This window comes from Neopelma chrysocephalum, unplaced genomic scaffold (assembly GCF_003984885.1).
Source record: "Neopelma chrysocephalum unplaced genomic scaffold, ASM398488v2 Primary Assembly neopelma1_42, whole genome shotgun sequence".
NCBI lineage: Eukaryota > Metazoa > Chordata > Aves > Passeriformes > Pipridae > Neopelma > Neopelma chrysocephalum.
The window spans coordinates 7222569-7243679 of NW_020897700.1; the positions used below are offsets into that span (position 1 = coordinate 7222569).

Sequence of the window (21111 nt, forward strand, 5' to 3'; positions counted from 1 at the left end):
AGACTGAGGCAAAATTGTAATCTGGAACAGGCTCTCCTACTCCTTCATTGTTCTTTTTATTTCCTGATGGTCTTGCTTGCCCACAGATTGTTTGACAGTTTCAAATAAATTTAAAGCTCTTTTTATTCCTTACCTGCCTTATTATTCCATATCTGGCTTCTGACTCCTGAGATTCCACCTTTGCCATCTTCATCTCTATTCCTATATTCCCTTCATATGCTTGTTTGTTCTTTTTTATTATCCAATTGAAATTCTCAGTGAAAACAGTCTTTCTGGTGACATTTTCTTCAGCTACCAGAGTTGGCAAATCCCAGTTTTTGGGAGTACTTTCCTATCTTATAATATAAAGTTATCCGAAGAATTTCACACCCTGTTGTGTTTCTTGATTCTCACTTCCATTAATCAGTCTCCCTGGTGATACAGGACTTCATTACTTAGTTGCAGAAGTCCTTTTGTTGTTACTTGGAATTAAATCCTTCCAACAGTTTCCTCTACTGTTGGTAGGATTTGTAGGATATATTCAAGGACTGCCTGTGCCTCTCTGGAAGTTATTTAAATGTTTTCAGCCTGTAAAATTCACTATTAGGACAAACTTGTTGTTTTGGAGCTTAGAGTAGTAGTTGCAACCTGGGCTAATAGCCCCCATCTGAAATAAATATTTTAGGAATTTGTATGACTCCTGTTGATAATCTTAACACCTGTTTTTTCTTAGTACAAGTTTTAATATAAGACACCAGTTTTATAAGGGTAAAGTTTTCTCTTCCTATAGCAAGAGGTATGACTTTTCCTAATTATTTACCACCATCAGGATTCATCTCATCTAGTTTTCTACTGCATGCAGTTTGGTACCTTGTCTGAATTACATCTGTAGACTCTAGCAGTTACCAATGGAAAGCAATAAGTATCTTCAAAAACAAATTTAACTCACTTATCATAAATACCTGTTGATAGTCCTTAACAAATTTATACAAGACACCTAACCTCTGGATGGTTAAAAGCATGGCTGTATGTGCAGCACATCATCATGGCTAGGCTTCGCAAACGAAGATTTGGGAAGGCACTGTGTGCAGCACATAAAGAACTTGGATTTCGTTGTGTGTTGTTGGAGCTTTGCTGTTTACTTTCCCACTCCTCTGCATTGCAGTTATTCATCTGATGTTATCACTGTTAAAGGAATAGGATGGTGGCTGACTGTCTTACCCTTTTTATACAAAAATTTGATGCTGTGAAAGGCAAATGGGTGTGCAGGCATCTTGTGTGGTTCCAGTGAACATTATTATTCAAAGAGAGCATTGCCAGCATTGCACATAGGTGAAGCCAGCTAAACTTCTGCAGAAAAAAGCAATTTAAAGCATCCAAGTTAATTTAACTGTGACTTCAGGGAAATTTTATTGGTGACCAGTGAGCTATGCTGAGATTGTGCTACATTGCTGGAGAAGAGTAAACAATACCTGCAGTTCTTCAAAATAAGATACTTTTGTGGGAATTTCACCACTTTTCTGTTCTTGCCTAGGCTTGGAAATGTAAGGAGCTGAAAGAGGATTGTTTTTGCATGAGGGCAAGGAGGAGTATAATGCATCCACTGCCTTGAAAATACGTTGCTTAAAATTCTAAATTTGCACCAAAAAAGGGATTTTTACCCACTCTGGGATCTATATTGAGAATTTTAATTTTTTTTTAATTCCAAAATTACCAAGGAATTGCTTTTTGTCTTGCTTTAGATAAAAATCATTCCCTTTAAGATATCTTACCTAGGACATTTCTGGTCGTAGAGTTTTCTGGTTTGACTTTGGGGAAAGTGAGGCAGATTTGGATTTAATACGAGTCTTCTCTATACCTCTTGGATCTTTCCTGCTCCCAGAAAAATAAAATTGTCTTGTGGTGGAATTATTTCATCATTATGGTCTGATTTTTAATGAAATATCCTCCTTTCATCTCTGTTTACTATATATCATCAATGCTTTTCCCTTCCCATTATATCATTTCAGGTGTACATCAAAGTTATAGACACAAATAATCACAGGCCTCAGTTTTCTGCTTCAAAATATGAAGTTGTTATACCTGAAGATACCATACCAGAGACAGAAATTCTGCAAGTCAGTGCCACAGACAGAGATGAGAAGAATAAACTGATTTATACGATGCAGGGCAGCACTGATCCTGTCAGTCTGAAAAAGTTTCGTCTGGACCCTGCAACTGGCTCTCTTTATACGTCAGAAAAACTGGATCATGAGACCATGAACCAGCATATTCTTACAATAATGGTAAATAAACACAAGATTTCTTCTGTTGTCAATGGCAAAGAGATACTTTTTAATGTCTTTTGTCCCCATAATTCAAACATTTATTGGTATGTTTAATTTGTATGCAGCCCTTGACCCTGTGACTGGAACAGATTGAACCTTGAATTGTTACTCATATTTAATTAACTACTGAAATAACAGTGCCAATTACTAGTAATATGCTAACTGTTGCAGGTTCGAGATCAAGATGTTCCTGTGAAGCGTAACTACGCCAGAATCGTCATTAATGTTAGTGATACAAATGATCACACTCCATGGTTCACCAGCTCTGCGTATGAAGGACGGGTGTATGAGTCAGCAGCTGTTGGATCAGCAGTACTCCAGGTTACAGCATTAGATAAGGACAAAGGGAAAAATGCAGAAATTATGTACTCTATTGAATCAGGTATATTGACTTTCTTACATCTTCAGTTTATTTTGAAACAGTGCCTGCTGATACTTTGTTTCAACGGTTGATACGTAAAAACATGGCTGTAAAAAAATGGGATGGTGCAGGTTTAAGCGTCATATTCTGAGAGATGTATTGAAAATACAGCCTCAGAGCATTTAAAAGAAAACTACAAGTATTCATCTCAATCCCTTAGCTATTTATGTTACCCTGTAGGTGTATTTGGAACACTGTAGTAGGAGGAGGAGGAAAAGATATCTTTTAACCCTTAAGAGGGGTGTGGTCTTTAGAAATGACAGAAGCATTAAATTCAGGTCTAAAAAATGCTTTCTATTTTGCTAATGTTAAGTCATATTTTTTGTGACATAGGCAAAGCAAGGATTTGATGAAAAGAGTAAGAGCCTGAGACAAGTGCTTTTATGTTTAGTATAATGTGAAAGTAAGGAGCTCAAAAATACCTTTAAAATATCCATATACTTAATCCCTAGTTAATCCCAGTTTTTAAGTTAATCTTTCTGTTACATGTATCAAGGAAGCTGTTGCTTTCCATGGTTCCCACTGGCTGATTTTGGGTAATGGGACTGCTATTCTGGTCAATTTGGCATTAAGACTCCTTTCAGATTGCAGGCCAGAAAAGAGGATTAGGTATGGCTGCTTATTTTTAACCTCAGAATATCTTCCTGAATTTGTCTAGAACAATGTGATTCAAATGCTGGCAATTTTTAATAGTATGAAAACAGGATTGACATTCATTGAGTTCACTTACCAAGGGAAAGTGTGTTTTGGTTCAGTCCATTAAATCTGGATACAAGTTTGCCATTGCCAAGGTCCTGAGCTATGTAGACACTATGACTGGGAAAAAAATTATTTATATTTCATTACCTGTGTGTGCAGTACTACTTTAAAGGTAAAAAGTAATTTAAAATAAAAATCCCAGTAACAAGCATAAGAAACTATATAAAAGAGAATAGGTAAAAAGTTATTCAGTTACTGTTGCATGCAAAGTGATATGCACAAATGCTTTGTAAAGGATAGGAATTGTTTACTGTAAATATTTTCCTTTTCTTCCCTAAAGTGTTGTTTTGATATGAAAACATACTTTAACATTGTATTAAAACAAAGCTCTGTTTATGATTCTCTGAAAAGAATTAATGTATTTAAGTGTCTCATAAGTTGCTTAAAATACATGTTTGTTTTCTGTTATTTCTAGAAATATGACATTTACTATGTTCTAAGCATATGGAAGGACCATTCCTTAAATGCTTGTAAGAGCTGCCTAGATTTGTAATGGAATATTCTAAGAATGCCACTGTGTTTAAGAGTCTCCACTAAAAAAAAAAAAAACCACAAAAAATCCCTCTTGCCTACTCATGTGCATAACTCAGAAGTTCTTAATGAATTTTTTCTATGCTGAGAAAGTGGCTTTAATAATGTGATTTTTTAGGGAAGTGAAATGTTAAATCTTGTCATGTTTAGTACATGAGCCAAATATTATATGCAGTTCATCTATATATTTGAAAATATAAAGCAAACAAGTGTATATCAAATGGCAGCTGGTTTTTCTCAGCAGGTATTATTTTTCTTCTAATACTGTCACAGCAATTAAGTTGTCTGTGTATCAATAGGAAGTTGAGAGAGAACTATCGGTCCAATTCAGAAAGATTATTTCTGAAGTAGTGATTTAAACAATACTTGCATAAACAATTAAGATTCACAAGTGTTTATTCATTAAAACCCTTCTTTTTTTTTCAAAACAGTATAGTTTTAGATTATAAAATGTAACTTTTGTTCCACTGATGTTAACTTCTGAATGGAAGTTTCTTTCAGCTACAGTAGATACTTAAGTTAGCTAAACCAAAATTTTAGCATTTATTTTCAAGGCTTTGCTAACTATATTTTATGCAATATTTCCACAAGTAAACTTAGAATTACTGCTAACTCTTGATTACAGAAAACTTTCCAGAGAGGCTAACAAATGTTTGTCAAAAAAACTCTGTCTTCTATCTATGTCTCTTTGAGCTATAGAGCTAAATAAGCAGTCATCCTTTAAATTCTGTACACCTCTTTCTTAATTGCTTTTCTCTTTCTTCACAGGGAATATTGGAAATTCCTTCCTTATTGATCCCATTTTTGGCATGATTAAAATTGCAAAGGAATTAGATCGTAGTAACCAGGAAGAATACAATCTGATGGTAAAAGCTACAGACAGAGGAGATCCTCCAATGAGTGAAGTAACCTCTGTGCACATATTTGTTACGGTTTCTGATAACGCCTCTCCAAAATTCACAGCCAAAGAATATTCTACAGAAATCAGTGAAAGTGCCAGCATTGGTAGTTTTGTTGGAATGGTTACAGCATACAGTCAGTCTTCCGTAGTTTATGAAATAAAAGATGGTAATACAGATGATGCCTTTGCTATCAACCCAAACTCAGGTGTCATTGTTTCTCAGAAGATACTTGATTTTGAAACTTTGCCTTTTTACACTCTAACTGTGCAAGGAACAAACATGGCTGGCTTGTCCACTAATGCAACAGTTTTGATACATCTTCGAGATGAGAATGACAATACACCAATTTTTATGCAGGCTGAATATACAGGACTCATCAGTGAATCAGCTTCAATTAACAGTGTGGTTCTGACTGACAAGAATATCCCATTAGTAATTCGAGCTACGGACGCTGATAAAGAATCTAATGCTTTGCTTGTTTATCAAATTGTTGAACCATCTGTCCGCAAGTATTTTGCCATTGATTCCAGCACTGGTGCCATTCGGACAGTAATGAGTCTGGACTATGAGGAGACAAATATTTTCCACTTCTCAGTGCAAGTACATGATATGGGGACACCACGTCTATATGCAGAATATGCAGCTAATGTTACTATTTATGTAATTGACATCAATGATTGCCCTCCTATGTTTTCGAGAGAGTTATATGAGACATCCATTCTGGTTCCAACCTATAAAGGCGTGAAAGTCATCAGTGTAAATGCCACTGATGCTGATTCAGGCATTTTTTCACAATTAATTTATTCCATTATTGAAGGCAACATTGGAGAAAAATTTTCAATAAACCCTCAGACTGGAGATATAACAGTACAAAATACAAGTCAGTTAAGAAGCAGATATGAATTAACAGTGAGAGCATCTGATGGCAGATTTGCAAGCACTGCATCTGTAAAAATTAATGTGAAAGAAAGCAAAGCAAGCCAGCTGAAGTTCACACAGAGTTCTTACTCTGCAACAGTGCAGGAGAATTCCACAGAGGCAAAAACAATAGCTGTTGTTACTGCTATAGGGAATCAAATAAATGAGCCTTTGTTTTACCATATTCTAAATCCAGACAGCAGATTTAAAGTAAGCCCAACTTCAGGAGTCCTTTCAACAACAGGAATACCATTTGATCGTGAGCAGCAAGAATCTTTTGATGTGGTCGTAGAAGTGACAGGGGAAAATAAACCATCAGTTGTTGCACACATTGTAGTTAAAGTCACAGTGGAAGATGTAAATGATAACACTCCATTTTTTGTCAATCTTCCATATTATGCTGTTGTTAAAGTAGATTCTGAAGCAGGCCATGTTATTCAACGTGTCACTGCAGTAGATAAAGATACAGGCAGAAATGGAGAGGTGCATTACTATCTCAAAGAACATCATGAACATTTCCAAATTGATCCCACTGGTGAAATCTCCCTGAAGAAGAAGTTTGAACCAGACATACTAAATAAAGAGTATCTAGTCACAGTAGTGGCAAAAGATGGAGGAGAGCCTGCTTTCTCTGCTGAAGTTATAGTCCCAATTACAGTTATGAGTAAAGCTATGCCAGTGTTTGAAAAGCCTTTCTACAGTGCAGAGATACCAGAAAACATTCAGCTCCATAGTCCTGTGGTACATGTACAAGCGAACAGCCCAGAAGGACTTAAGGTGTTTTACAGCATCACAGGTGGAGATCCTTTCAGTCAGTTCACTATCAACTTCAACACTGGAGTTATAAATGTTGTTGCCCCACTTGATTTTGAGTCTCATCCAGCCTATAAACTGAGTGTTCGAGCAACAGACTCCCTAACTGGGGCACATGCTGATGTGTTTGTAGACATAATAGTGGAAGACATCAATGATAACCCTCCTGTGTTTACAGAGCAGTCTTACGCTGCAACACTTTCTGAAGCATCTGTTGTTGGAACATCTGTTGTAAAAGTGAGCGCTACAGACGCCGATTCTGGAAACAATAGGGGGATTTCCTATCACTTGGTTGAGGATAATAGTGAAAGTCTTGACTACTTTCACATAGACAGCAGCACTGGACTCATTCTTACAGCAAGAACTTTGGACTATGAACAACTCAAACAACACAAGTTACTAATAAGGGCCATAGATGGTGGCATGCTGCCCTTGAGTACTGATGTCATTGTAACAGTTGATGTAATCGATCTCAATGATAACCCCCCTCTTTTTAGCCAATTGGTTTATGAAGCTAAAATTAGTGAACTGGCTCCTCGAGGGCATTTTGTGACATGTGTGCAAGCTTCAGATGCAGATAGTTCGGATGTTGACAAGCTGGAGTACTCCATTCTGACAGGCAACGATGAGAAGAATTTTGTAATTAATAGTAAAACGGGCATTATCACCATCTCAAACGTACGCAGACAGACACTAAAGTCACATTATAATCTTAATGTGTCTGTTTCTGATGGGGTCTTCAGAAGCTCAGCCCAAGTCCATATAACTGTAACCAGTGCCAATATGCACAGTCCTGTTTTCAGCCAGAATGAATATGAGGTTGAACTAGCTGAAAATGCTCCATTGCATACCTTGGTGACTGAAGTTAAAGCAACAGATGGAGATTCTGGTACACATGGCCACATCACTTACCACATTGTGAATGACTTTGCCAAAGACAGATTTTATACAAATGAGAGAGGGCAGATATTTACCTCTGAAAAGCTTGACCGTGAAACACAAGCGGAAAAAGTAATTGCCATTAGTTTAATGGCCAAAGATTCAGGAGGAAAAGTTGCTTTCTGTACTGTTAACGTAATACTTACAGATGACAATGATAATGCTCCTCAATTCCGAGCCACAGAGTATAAAGTAAATATTGGATCTGATGTTCCACGGGGTACTTCTGTCATTAAAGTCTGGGCATCTGATGCTGATGAGGGTACAAATGCAGACATCACATATAGTATTGAAGCAGAGTCTGAAAATGTAAGAGAGAATTTAGAAATCGATTCTCTGTCTGGTATAATTACTACAAAAGAAAGCTTAATTGGTTTGGAAAATGAGTTTCTTACTTTCCTTGTTAGAGCAATTGATGGTGGATCCCCCCAGAAAGAGTCAGTTGTTCCTGTCTATGCTAGAATACTCCCACCAGAAGTACCTCCTCCAAAATTTTTAGAACCATTTTATTCTTATGCAGTTTCTGAAGACATTCCAATTGGGACTGTGATAGATGTTATCAAAGCAGAGCATAATCAGACTTTAGTATATAGTCTGATTAAAGGGAACACTCCTGAAAGCAACAGAGATGACTTTTTTGTGATTGACCGACAGACCGGAGAGTTGAAACTTGAGAAGAATCTTGATCATGAAACAACTAAATGGTACCAATTCTCAGTTCGAGCACAGTATCCAAATGAAGTTTATAATGTTGTTTCCTCAGTAGAGGTAAGCATTCAGATAAAAGATGCAAATGATAACAAACCCATTTTGGAGTCCAATCCATATGAAGCATTCATCGTAGAAAACACACCAGCTGGAACAAGAGTCATACAGGTTAAAGGAACTGACTTAGATTCAGGACTCAATGGGCAGGTTACTTACAGCTTGGATCCTTCTCAAGAGGTAGACATTATAGAGTCTTTTGCCATAAACATGGAGACTGGCTGGATTACCACTCTTAAAGAACTTGATCATGAGATACGAGACAAATACAAAATCACAGTGGTTGCATCTGACCGGGGTGAAAAAATTCAACTGTCTTCTATGGCTGTAGTTGAAGTTACTGTTACAGATGTGAATGACAATCCTCCACGATTTACTGCGGAGATATATAAAGGAACAGTCAGTGAGGATGACCCTCCTGGTGGGGTAATTGCCATACTGAGTACAACTGATGCTGACACAGAAGAAACCAATAGACAAGTCTTTTATTACATTACAGGTAAATCTTTTGGGGTAATGTCAGAATAATCATTTGAGTGGTCTTGGAATGATGTGCAATATAACTTAATCTTTGAAATGATTTGCAAGTATTTGAAACTATAGAGCTGCAAAGAGAGTGTGTGTGTCTTAGTATGCATATGAAAAACTTCAGTGGAAAAATTAGGTTTAGAAAGCAGATCTCAGCTTTGTTTCATGTATGCCTTGCTTAAAACACTTTCCTATGTTTATTGTTTACTTATGTCTCAAATTTTATTTTAAAAATGTACTTACACTTAGACTGTGAAAGAATTTTCACAAAATAATAGGGTATTAATTTTCAATGGAGTATTTTATTGTTTTTACTTAGCATATGTCTTGATGTTTTCTATAATGCTACATGAATTTCTGTATTGATTTTTATGGATTCTGTTGGCCATAGTTAAATTTGTTATATGAGCATGTACTGACAATTTTTATCTGGGAAATGAAGCTGTTTCTCTTGTAAAGCCATAGAGAGTGGGTGCTTATTTACATTTACTTTCTTTTCTTTTTGACTATACCTTAATTTTGATAAAGTTACAGTAGTAATAAATATTTCTTTTCATATTTCAGGAGGTGATCCTTTGGGACAGTTTGCTATTGAAAATATACAGAATGAATGGAAGGTCTATGTCAAAAAGCCTCTGGACAGGGAAGAAAAGGATAATTATCTTCTAAATATTACAGCTACTGATGGGACCTTTGCAACAAAAGCTGTGGTGGAGGTTAAAGTCCTTGATGCTAATGATAATAGCCCTGTTTGTGAAAAGGTAGGCAGAGTCTTGCCTTCTGTGTCCAACTCCTTTCATACATAAAATCTACATTTCCTCTGAAATTGCTTCTCAGGAGACTGACAAATAGCTATTCCTTTTAAACCAGTAACAAAAGTTTTAACTATTAAGATAGAATGCCGTAAAAAAAGATACTTCATGGACATGTTTTTTAAATATCCAGAGACAATTCATTGATGGAATTTTGACACTCAATGGGTATTTGAAGAATATAAGAATAATTGTAGTACATTTCTTCTGTGTTAATGCATGCTTTTCCAAAAGGAATTGTTTGAAGCTGCAACCATGATAGTTTATATGCTCTATTTTATGAAAGAACCAAGGTCTCAAAGAAGACTGTATAACATCACTTAGTTGATACATGTGTGTATTTCCTGTGATAAAAGAGTTGAAAAAACTGGAAGATTATATTGCAGTTGCATTCAGAAGCACCAAAAATCTGTAATCCGTAAATGTTTTCTTGTTTCAAAGCTGTCTACCTTACCAGATTTGATAGTATGCAAAAATGGACATGAAAAATTAGAAATGGAAAAATCCAGAAAGGTGGCCCTTGCAAGATGTGTAATTGCCTTACAAGGAAACCCAGCTTTTGGGGGTTTTTTTTGTGTTTGTTTATTTGTTTACTTTAGCACATTTGGACTTTTCATAGTTGAACACATATTTGATATTACCAGGTGGAAATCTTACCTTGGACTAGGAAGGGCAAGTATAGAGCGAATATTATGTTTCTTTTCTTAGTTGATGTTTATGTTGGTTATATACAGACTGCCAAGTCAGGGTTTTTAGCTTTTGTTTCTTCTTTTTCCCTTTGTTAATATTGGTGTTATAAGACTCAGTACTTCTAATTTAACGTACATTCATGAGATGGTTGAGCTGCAGGGATGCTTAGTGCCTTTAAATTCTAAATCTTTTTTCCTATTTTTTATTTTATCTAGAAGCTTTTGTGTCACTACAAGAAAGGTAGATATCAATTTCATGTGGATTGAGACAGGCCTAGAAAAGATGCTCCACCAAAAGAGGAAAATATTAAATTAAGAAACATTTATAACTCCTATTTTGGGAATGCATTTGATTATTAGTTAATCGTTTACAAGTGTTTAGAGTTCTTAGCAGTGCAGTGATATTCAAGAGTCCCTCTAGTTGCAGTATTAAATACCTTTCTGAATAATCTAATAAATGCAAATTAATTAATTAGAAAATCATAAGTTCTTTTAATTTTCAGCTGTTTCGTCCTCTGGTTCACTTCATATGTTACCAAACTTTCAAACAGAATGTTATTTCCTCTGTCATTCCTTCTTCCCCTCGCCTTCCCAAGCTCTGCTTACTGCATATGTTTAATCTTTTATTGTAACTTTAAAATCTTGCAGACTTTATACACTGATTCCGTTCCTGAGGATACCCTTCCTGGCAAACTGATAATGCAGGTATCTGCTACAGATGCAGATATTCGTTCCAATGCAGAAATTACTTACACACTGCATGGCACAGGAGCAGAAAAATTCAGACTCACTCCAGACACAGGTAATAATACTTTATACACTATACAAGATTCCAGTCATCACCTCATTTTATAAAATGTTTTACTATTACAGTAAGACATACATAAATGTCAGTACTTAAACTTTCTTCTAAGGGTTGCTTTATTGTACAACTGTTTAAAATGTGAGTTTCTACTACACAAATACTAATAACATATTGAATAGAAGTCAAGCAAAAGGCAAGTATTTTAATAGATGAGAAACTAAAGAGTAAACAGGGTAATTGCCTCGAAGCGAGAAATTTCCATGCTGAAGTGACTGGAGTAAAAGTAGGCTATAAAATTTGTTCTTTTTATATTCATCATAGCAGTAGTAGTAATAATGGTTTATTACTGAAAATATCTTTGCCATCAATTGTTTTGGTATATTAAATGGGATGAGATATATTAAATTTGAGGAGCAACAAATTTTCTTTTCATAGTAAACACCAAAAGCACCTCCAGTTTTATTGGAAGCATTATATAAATAAAATTAACTTTTAACTTGCTTGATTTTGGTTTTCATGGCATTTGTGTGTTTTGGATTATAGTATAGGTCACAGCTAATGCCAAAATCCTGTACTGTGCGGGCTGCAGGAGACAAGCAGTAGGAAGAGAGTAGTAAACAATATAGAAAAAATGAAATAAGATAAATACAAACATGTAATGGAAATACAGAGATTAGGATACTTCAGTGACAAAATAAAGAGAAGGACCTTACTTTGTGGGGTTTGTATTTTTTTTCTTTAAGTGTCACTTGTGTGATGTGCTAGTATATTGTTACATAAATTCAAATTTGATAGGGCTAGAATACTCTTTAACAGGTATTTCATAATACTTTTTTGAATTGGTTAAAAGGAGACAATGACTACACATAGTGCTTCTCATTTTTTTCTGTCATTTTGGAAAGAAAGTATGTGTTAAGACTTCTACATGTTTGTCTGTAGTAGCAGGTTATATCTGATAGTGTGAGTAGCTCTGTTTATTCAGTGAATGTCAGAGGAGGAAACATCAATAGCTGTGGAAGGAATACAACTAAATAACCCAGGAAAACCAGGCATGGATTTAACCTTGCATTTTTTTAAAGACAGAGTTCTAATATTTTCATTGTTGTTGCACAAATACATATGGATTTGTGCGTGCATACACATTTTTCTCTTTTTGCACCATCAGATAGTTTTACTTTAGCTAATTTTTGTTTCAAAAGCAGCATTGGGGGTAAAGAAAAAAGGGAATTTTAGTGTTTAATCTTTTCAAGTTGAAAAGGCAGGTCACTTACATGCTTTGGCCAAAGTGGAGCTCATTAGTGCAGTACAGCTATTGACTTAGGCACTGATGAAATTTCTGTAAAGAAGAAAATTGTTGTTTAGTTTTTCTGATTTTAGGGAAAAACGTGTTAGGGATACTTGAAGTCTTGCAACTTACTTCAACTTACTTGTGTTTTTCTGTTTGTAGGTGAACTGAAAACATTAATGGCACTTGATCGTGAGCAACAAGCAGTTTATCATCTTCTAGTAAAAGCCACAGATGGAGGAGGAAGATTCTGCCAAGCTAATATTATTCTGACTCTGGAAGATGTGAATGATAATGCCCCAGAGTTTACAACTGATACTTACTCCATTACAGTATTTGAAAACACAGAGCCTAAAACCCTTTTGACAAGAGTGCAGGCAACAGATGCAGATGCAGGTATGCATTCTTTGATCAATACTTTTGTCATGGTCTCAAAGTTATAGTATTGTTTTTTTAGTCTTATCCTGAGATGTGTCAAGTGTTTCAGTAGAACTGACAATGTTCAACACCACTCAGGAATAGACTCCTGAAAGATATATTTAGGTCTACTAAATCATGTAACACCTGACTTCCATGTGTGAGTAGCTTGGAAGACATCCCTTTTGTGTGTCTGCAAAAAAGAAGAGAGGGGAGAGAGACAAAATATAAGATATTTTTAGTGTGGTTATATATTAATATTATGATGGATTAGGTTCATCCTTTTTCTCCTGATGTAAGTAAAAGGTCGTATCAAGCCATGTCTGTTCATGTAAATATGCATTCATAGATTTTTGAATGTGTGCTTCTCTGGCTAGCCATCGATGATCATACCATAAAGAGAACTCTGGTCAGTTGTAGCTTTCTGTGTATGACACCGTGTTAAGATTTTTGCTGTCTCTTTATCTTCAGTGTTCAGTTACAAGTATTTAAGTGAACATGAACTGAAAACGACATTATAAAGAGTTTGTTCATAGGCTTTCTTGTAAGGAATACAACAGCATAAAATATTTTTAAAAGTGTATGACTTCCATATATCATCAGTTTATTAATCAAGTGATATTAATGAATAGTTGCCTCAGTCCTGTGAAACAACCGACTTGTTTTGAGCTATGGTAAAGCTAGGTTGCTCATTTGGAAGGTAACAGACAGATGTTTTCACACTTTGAGGCTTTCAGGAGGACTGAAATACTTTGTCCCAAAACCTATAATTTGCTCGTTTGTTTGTTTTATACAGAAAGATTGCCAGAAATTATGTTCCTGGTAATTTTGGGGCACGGTTCTTACTTAGATAAACTTACTGGTATTGAGTCTAGTTATTTGATGCAACCTAACTCTCCCATATCCTCCTCTGTTATTTCAAGCCTGCTAAGCAGATGCTGTTTTTCTAAAGTTATAATTAGATTTATATTAGTAATTGTTTCATAGTAGCTAGTACTGTGACTGAAGCATAACCATGCTTCATGTTTTCTCTGTGACAGAAAATCAGTGCAATTAAGTGTTAGCTTAATTTTTTTTTTAAATTATTCTGCCCTTCACAAGAGCTTTTAACTCTTGCTAAAATTTACTTTTAACATGAAAGATAATATTTAGCACGCATGTTTTTATTTCTATAGCTATCAGAACAATTATTATGCTGGTATATTTTAACAGCTGCTTTGTACTTGAAAATTGTTTTCAAAATGCAGGATTGAACCGTAAAATCCTTTATTCACTGGTGAACTCTGCAGAGGGGCAGTTCTCTATTGATGAATTCTCTGGAATCATTCATTTGGAGAAGCCTTTGGATCGGGAATTACAGGCTGTGTACGCGCTAACTTTAAAGGCTACAGATGAAGGTTTACCTAGAAGACTATCTTCAACAAGTAGTCTTATAGTTTCTGTTTTGGATATAAATGATAATCCACCCGTATTTGAGCATAGGGAATACAGTGCAAGTGTATCAGAGGACATTTTGGTTGGAACTGAAGTTCTCCAGATTTACGCTGCAAGTAGGGACATTGAAGCCAATGCTGAAATCACATACGCAATAGTCAGCGGGAATGAACATGGAAAATTCAGCATCGATTCAACAACAGGTAACAGATTACAACTGTGAATATACTTTAGACTAATCGAGCACAATCGAGTTCAACCAAATAGGTTATGTATAATTTGCGTGCATCATCCTGGCTGTAGTCGCTGCTACTGTCTTCTCACCATTTTGCCAGCATGTTTACTAGAGGAGTACCGTAGAATGTAGAATAGGAACTTTATTTGTTGCTGCTTGGATAAGATTCATTTAGCTGGCAAGAGTAAGGGTTTCCTAACTGGAATACCCCCCACCCTGGGGGCAGAGAGGGTGAAAAGACATAGATCTGTAGTAATAGAAGTATAATAGTCTTTTCAGAAAAGAAAATAAAGACTTGGTAAAAGAGGGATCAGAAATTAAATTGATTGGGAAAACTAGTCATTGGTCCACAAAGACAGTAATCTTAAAGAAGTTTGAAACAACATTAAAGGGCTTGGAATATTGTGTTCAACCATATACCCAGCATGACAGTGGAGATTTTAGGCTTGCATGATAGTTAGATTTAATCTCAGAAACTATTTAGGTTCTGTAGAGAATTTTTCCTTATTAATGACAATTCTTTGTTAAAAATCAACATACACCTCAGTTCTAGTTTTGTTTTCGTATACAGTTATTTTTCTACAGCTAATTTCTGGTAAAGTTTGTTGGGTTTATTTGTTTGTTTGTTTTTAATAAGATTTTTACCCAGAAGTTCTTAGTAGTTAATTGTATTACTGTAATTGAAATTATAATTCTTCCAGCTGCTTTTTTCAGTGTGCATGCTGGTACTATAGTATAGAAGTACTTTGCCAGATAAACTCCATATATTTGAAAGTAGGGAAAAAGTTCCAGAAAAACTCTTCCAGAAGCAAATCAATGTGTATGTTAGGGACTGCACTATCTTAACTAGTCAGTTAAAAACTCACATTACAAATGTAAGCCAAGTGTTTTTAAAGTGTGAGTCTTCTGTGGTAATGGCAGGAATTTCTCATCTTTTTACTTACGCATGTAAAGCGTGCTCATTTCACTGTGTAGTTCCAGCTTTACAGTGACAAATCCAAGCCCTGAAAAAGCTGAGTATTTGTCAGGCCAAAATAAAAAGTTGCAATACATAATACTACAACAATAGCAGAGTTTATGTGAGGCTTTTTTTGTCTTCTTCTTTCCTAGGAGCTATTTTTATCATTGAGAGCTTGGATTATGAAAGTTCTCATGAGTACTACTTGACAGTGGAAGCTACAGATGGAGGCACGCCTTCATTAAGTGATGTTGTAACAGTGAATATTAATGTCACGGATATCAATGACAACACTCCAGTGTTTAGCCAAGACACTTACACTGCAGTAATCAGTGAAGACGCTGTGCTTGAACAATCAGTTATTACAGTACGTATTGTTTTTTTGAAAAATACTGTCATGATGATCGTGCTTCCGTCTTGAAGGAGTAAGTGTTGATTTGAAGGTGAACATAAATGAATAGATGTTTGCCACTGAGTGAACTGAAAATTTACTTTGAAAAAGTTTCAGAACCGGGGACTTCAGATGCTGTGGGAAAATAGATGATGTTTTGTGATATATTTATGTTCTCCTCATGAGAATATGACTTCATTTTCAGAAGAAATTCAGGAAATTAAGTGATGTTGGTATGTTCTATTTGGATGACATTTCTCTTAAAACTATGAAATGTGTTAGATCAAAACAGCTCATCTTCAGGATGAGTTCACCTGAAAGGTGCTAGAGTCTATTTCAACCTCTTTTAAATGAAACTGATGAAACTGTAATGTCCCTTAGGTTATGGCAGATGATGCTGATGGACCTTCTAACAACCGCATTCACTACACAATTATAGATGGCAATCAAGGAAATCCTTTTACAATTGACCCTACCAGGGGTGAAATAAAAGTGGCTAAGCTTCTAGACAGAGAAAAGGTAAATTGTTCATGCTTTTTGAGCTGTTGAGATTAATTTAATGATATAGAGATCATTACGAGATTGTTACGTTTTGCTCTTTAGTGAATGTTTGAAATTTTTTTTGATTGTTTTTTAGATATCAGGATATACCTTGACAGTTCAAGCTTCAGATAATGGAAGTCCACCTAGACTTAATACAACCACAGTTAATATTGATGTTTCTGATGTAAATGATAATCCTCCAGTATTCTCAAAAGGAAACTATAGTGTTATCATCCAGGTAAATACAGATAATGAAGTAGTCAAATCAATAAATCTAATGCTTCAGTTCTATTTTTCTGTATTTTTAATTATTTAAGGTCACCCGTGAGACTGCTTACCAAATAAGTGTTAAGGGTTACAAAGTTCCTATTGTGCAGATTATTTACAAACTTGCATTGCAAGTTCACAGAATCACAGAATGGGTCAGGTTGGAAGGGACCAGTGGGTCATGTGGTCCAGCCTCCCTGCTCAATCAGGATCATCTTAGAGCACACTGCAGAGAATTGCATCCAGACGTTCTTGAACATCCCCAGTGAGGGAGACTACAACCTCTCTAGGTTCTTTTTCATGTTCCTTGTATGTGTACATATTATACATTGCATTTACGTTCGTAACATTCTTAACGTCATACAGGGACGTTAAAATACATAATTATTTCACTATTTCTTTTTAATCTTAAGAGTTACTTCTTACAAAAAGATCTTTTAGGTACCTATTACTGTGAAGCTAGTGTTGTGCACCATGGCACATAGGTTAAGACTTAATTTCTGTTGGCCTTCTCTGGGATCAGAAGTGTTTAGTACAGGAGTAGTATTGCATAATGCTGCATACCAATCCTTTGACTAATTTTGCATCTTAGGAGGGTAGCAGTGGGCCAGATTCTCAAGCGTCTGGCATGTACTTGTCTGATTCAAAAAACTCTACTAAAGCAAAGACAGCAAGGGCAGTGTCTGTACTTCTTGTCTTCCTGAATTCAATAGAGAATAAAGGAAAGACAACAAAGGAATTGTATTCAGACCTTTATCTACTGTAAATGAGCTCAATCCCTTGGGTCCTTTTGCTGTTGCTGGTGCCTGGTCTAGTACAATAGATCAGTGAGGATCAGGCAATGTTATCTGGTGCACTGTGTCATCCTAACATACCAGTTCTGTTTGAGATGGTGTACATGATATGTAAGGTAGCTTTCTGAAATAAGACAAAGTGATTAATCTCTATCCAATATACATAGAGTATTGTGGTGGTTTGAGACCCTCAAAAATCCAATTTCCAAGTTCAAGCCCCCCTCCACAAGTAAGATGTCCTGGATCTTGCTTTAAAAAACAAACTAACAACAAAAACCAACCAACCAACCAAAAAACCCAAAACAAAAAAACCCCAACCCAAAACAACATAAACCCCTCATAGATTTGTGTGTTTATGCGCTGTCAAAGGGATTTTCTTTTCCCCAGTTAGTCTTTCTTGAAGTAAATGTTAATGTATCTCCTAAAACTGCGGATTATGTAATATTTCTCTTACTCAATTTAAAAGGACGACCTCTTGTTTTATATTTCAGTCATATAAGCCTGTCTTAGTATGAAGGTAGCACGGAAGAAGCTGAAGGAGTTGCCCAAGAATGCTGGTGTGCATTTCCTAATGTATTAGAGGTGGATATATTTGGACACAGTTAGAAATGTGCTTAACTATTAAGAAAATCAAATTCCTTTAAATGTCCAAATGTAAATATTTGTATTTTAAAATGGTAGTCCTTGTGTGTTTTGAGGAAAGGGAAAAAAAGCTTCAGCTGCAATGTCTGATAACTAAAACGACTTATTCTTTCAAGAAAAAAGAGTATGCTTGTCATTAGAAGTTTTGGCAACTGTGAAAGGATAGCGTTTTGTTATTGTTGTACTTCAAAATAATGTCTCTACTTGTTTTTGCTTTTAAAATGTGTATTATATTTAAAAATCTAGTCAATACAGTATAGCACAAGTATTCTGGAAGAGGTGTTAAAAGTGTTAGATAAGGTTGTATGTGTGTGTAAGATATATGATAAGCCAAAGTATTCGAAGTGTCTGTGAAACCTCAGGCCTCCACATGATGCAAACTTGAAGGGATTTTATGATGCAAATTTTAAAGCCAGGATTTCATATTTTAGTTGGACTGTGACTGTAGCAGCCTCAATTATAGTCAGAACACTAATTAGGGGCACAAGGGGTCAGATGGAGGAATGTGTTTTTTTAATCCTCCCAACAAAGGCATTGGATTATTCTTAACAGGTGTTTTAGCTAAATTTGAAATCTTTGATGACTCGGTAATTAGGCTACAGTAATGTTAATTCAGACCAGAAGTGGAAAATGTAAAGTGTCAAGGCTGAACTACCTTTCAAAATATAATACAAAGTTTAAAAATGTACTGCCTTTCTCCTTTTACTGTTTTTTATTTTTATTCTCAGAGGGTAGTAGTTTTTCTTAAACAATGTGGTCATTCTGATTTCTCGTAATACCGATTAACTGGTTTGACAATAATTTGGGGTTTTTTTCTGTTGTGAAGAAGAAATCAGCATCAGACTATATCCTCAATTTAACAAAAGCAATGTGTATTATATATTTATAGGAAAATAAGCCTATTGGATTTAGTGTGCTGCAACTCGTGGTGACAGACAAGGATTCTTCTCACAATGGCCCTCCGTTTCTCTTTACCATCCTGAGTGGAAATGAAGAGAACACTTTTGAGATTACCCAGCAGGGAATTCTGACCACAAGTGCTACACTGAATCGCAAAGTGAGGGATCACTATTTACTTCACATTAAGGTAGGATGCGCCTCCTCTAGCTGTTTTGCGTTGTAAGCATTTAGTAAACTTTTCCCACTCATTCCCAGTCCACCACTTGTCTTTCTGTTACAAGATGCTGATATGCCAAGTAGTCATTTGAGGCGTATCCCTTGAGGTAACTTCTTCAGAGACAAAGTTTGTTGGTTTAAATGGAAATCTACACAGGTGTAATGGGAAGTTTAATTAAACTAACAGTAGGAGTAAGTTGTAAGTAAAATATTAACTGGGTAAGTGGTCTTGATAAGCCCTCTGCCTTCCAGGATTCAGATGCTGGAAAAGCCAGCAGGGAACAGATCCCTACAGTCACTCACTATTGACTGCAGAATTCCTCTTGCCACTGTCACTTTGACCCTGGAAGCTGTGTGCTGGACTACACTCATATGACAGAAACAGGGATATTGAAAGTTGCACAACATAACAGTACTGAAAAATTTTTCTGTAGTGCCACATTCTTTTTCCAATGGCAATTGAAAACATGTTTTTTTAAGTTTGGAAAAGCAAGTCAGTGCACCTTTGTCATAGCATTGAAACTTGCAGTGCAGTAGTTTGAGATCTCAGGATCTTGCAGTGGAAAACACAGCATAAAACCCAAAAAATTACCTGAAATGCTACATATACTATGTACTACATTTGCCACTGTTGTGCAAAAGGGCCAGACCATGTACAAGGTTACATTAACCTAGCAAAGTTCTCTCAAATACTTTTTGTAACCTAGTGTAAGAAAAGTTCAAACCAATTTTTTGGTCTTTTTAATTCAGTTATAAGTTAAGCAGCTGTGAACAGAGGACTTAAAATTGGTAGGCTAAAAATAGCTAGTCTTAAACTTCGTTTCCAGAATCATATTTTAATAAAAATTCTTACCTTTATTTTTACATGAAGAATTTCTTTCAATCTCCAAGTTATTCCTATACATATACTATTGCAGATAATTTCTGAGTAAACATGCACTTGCAGAGTTTTAAAGCAACAGTGTATACTGAATTCTGTCCACATTGGGATAATTGTGACATATTTATACATAGTCTGTTTTCTTTGGGGAAAGAAGAAGAAATTCCCACAGATACTGTAATTTGCTGGTTGAGTCACTAAAATATGTTACCTGGAGCCATCAGTATAAGAACTGATATAGTTTCATTTAAAGTTTAAGAGTTGAGATGGAAAAGGGAGCAGGTGTATCATTCCTCTGTTAGCCATTTTTAACTCAGTAGTGATATGCCTATTCCCTCAAAGTCACTTTTTCGTTTATGGAAGAAGAACAAGCAATGTTTTTCCTATATGTGGAATTAGTGTAGAACAAGATTCATATGTTTCATTTTAAATCTTCTCTAAGGAGTAACTAATTTCTATTTATTTTACCTCTAAAACATATCCTTATAAATGCACTCAAAGGCAGTTATGTCTATTCTATGTAGACTGTTTCACTGACTTTGTCACTTTTCATGATTTAAGTGCGCGTTTGGCCCTTCCTAATGTTCTTGGCTTTTCTTAAATGTGAGATGCCTATCTAACATCTTCCTCTGGATGGAATCGTGCAATTCTTTCATTTTTAAGCTACTTCCTGGACTCTAGGCTGCTTGCAAACAGCCTGTCAGTACTTCAGCTATCTTGTCTTTAGCACAGCACTTGAAAAGTGCCTTTTTATTAGGGAATGAATAAGGGCTATTTTAATGGCATCCAGTAGCTAAAAAAGTGTCTTAAAACAAATGTACTCATTTAGAACAAAGACTTCTCAGAGACTGTAAATCATTAGAGCAGACTATACTAATGTGCATTTTTTGTGCGCTGTAGTATTCAATCTCAATATTTTGGACCTGTCTAATCTGTTGATTTACAAGTTTCCCGACTGGAT

At 35.6% G+C, this 21111-nt stretch overlaps 1 protein-coding gene across 9 annotated transcripts in view; it reads left to right on the forward strand.

Moving 5' to 3' along the window:
• The window catches only part of FAT1 (FAT atypical cadherin 1), a 107645-nt gene that overhangs the window by 70245 nt on the left and 16289 nt on the right, over nucleotides 1-21111 (forward strand). For all 9 annotated transcript variants that reach the window (XR_003533171.1, XM_027676540.1, XM_027676541.1 and 6 more), the window contains 11 exons: nucleotides 1989-2264; nucleotides 2478-2688; nucleotides 4786-8853; nucleotides 9447-9643; nucleotides 11032-11185; nucleotides 12636-12869; nucleotides 14138-14527; nucleotides 15670-15884; nucleotides 16290-16427; nucleotides 16546-16689; nucleotides 19044-19241. Coding sequence is in view for 8 of the 9 variants with exons in the window: in XM_027676540.1 (XP_027532341.1) it covers nucleotides 1989-2264; nucleotides 2478-2688; nucleotides 4786-8853; nucleotides 9447-9643; nucleotides 11032-11185; nucleotides 12636-12869; nucleotides 14138-14527; nucleotides 15670-15884; nucleotides 16290-16427; nucleotides 16546-16689; nucleotides 19044-19241 (6225 nt within the window). In the remaining variant the exon portion in view is untranslated. The remainder of the gene's footprint in view (nucleotides 1-1988; nucleotides 2265-2477; nucleotides 2689-4785; nucleotides 8854-9446; nucleotides 9644-11031; nucleotides 11186-12635; nucleotides 12870-14137; nucleotides 14528-15669; nucleotides 15885-16289; nucleotides 16428-16545; nucleotides 16690-19043; nucleotides 19242-21111) is intronic.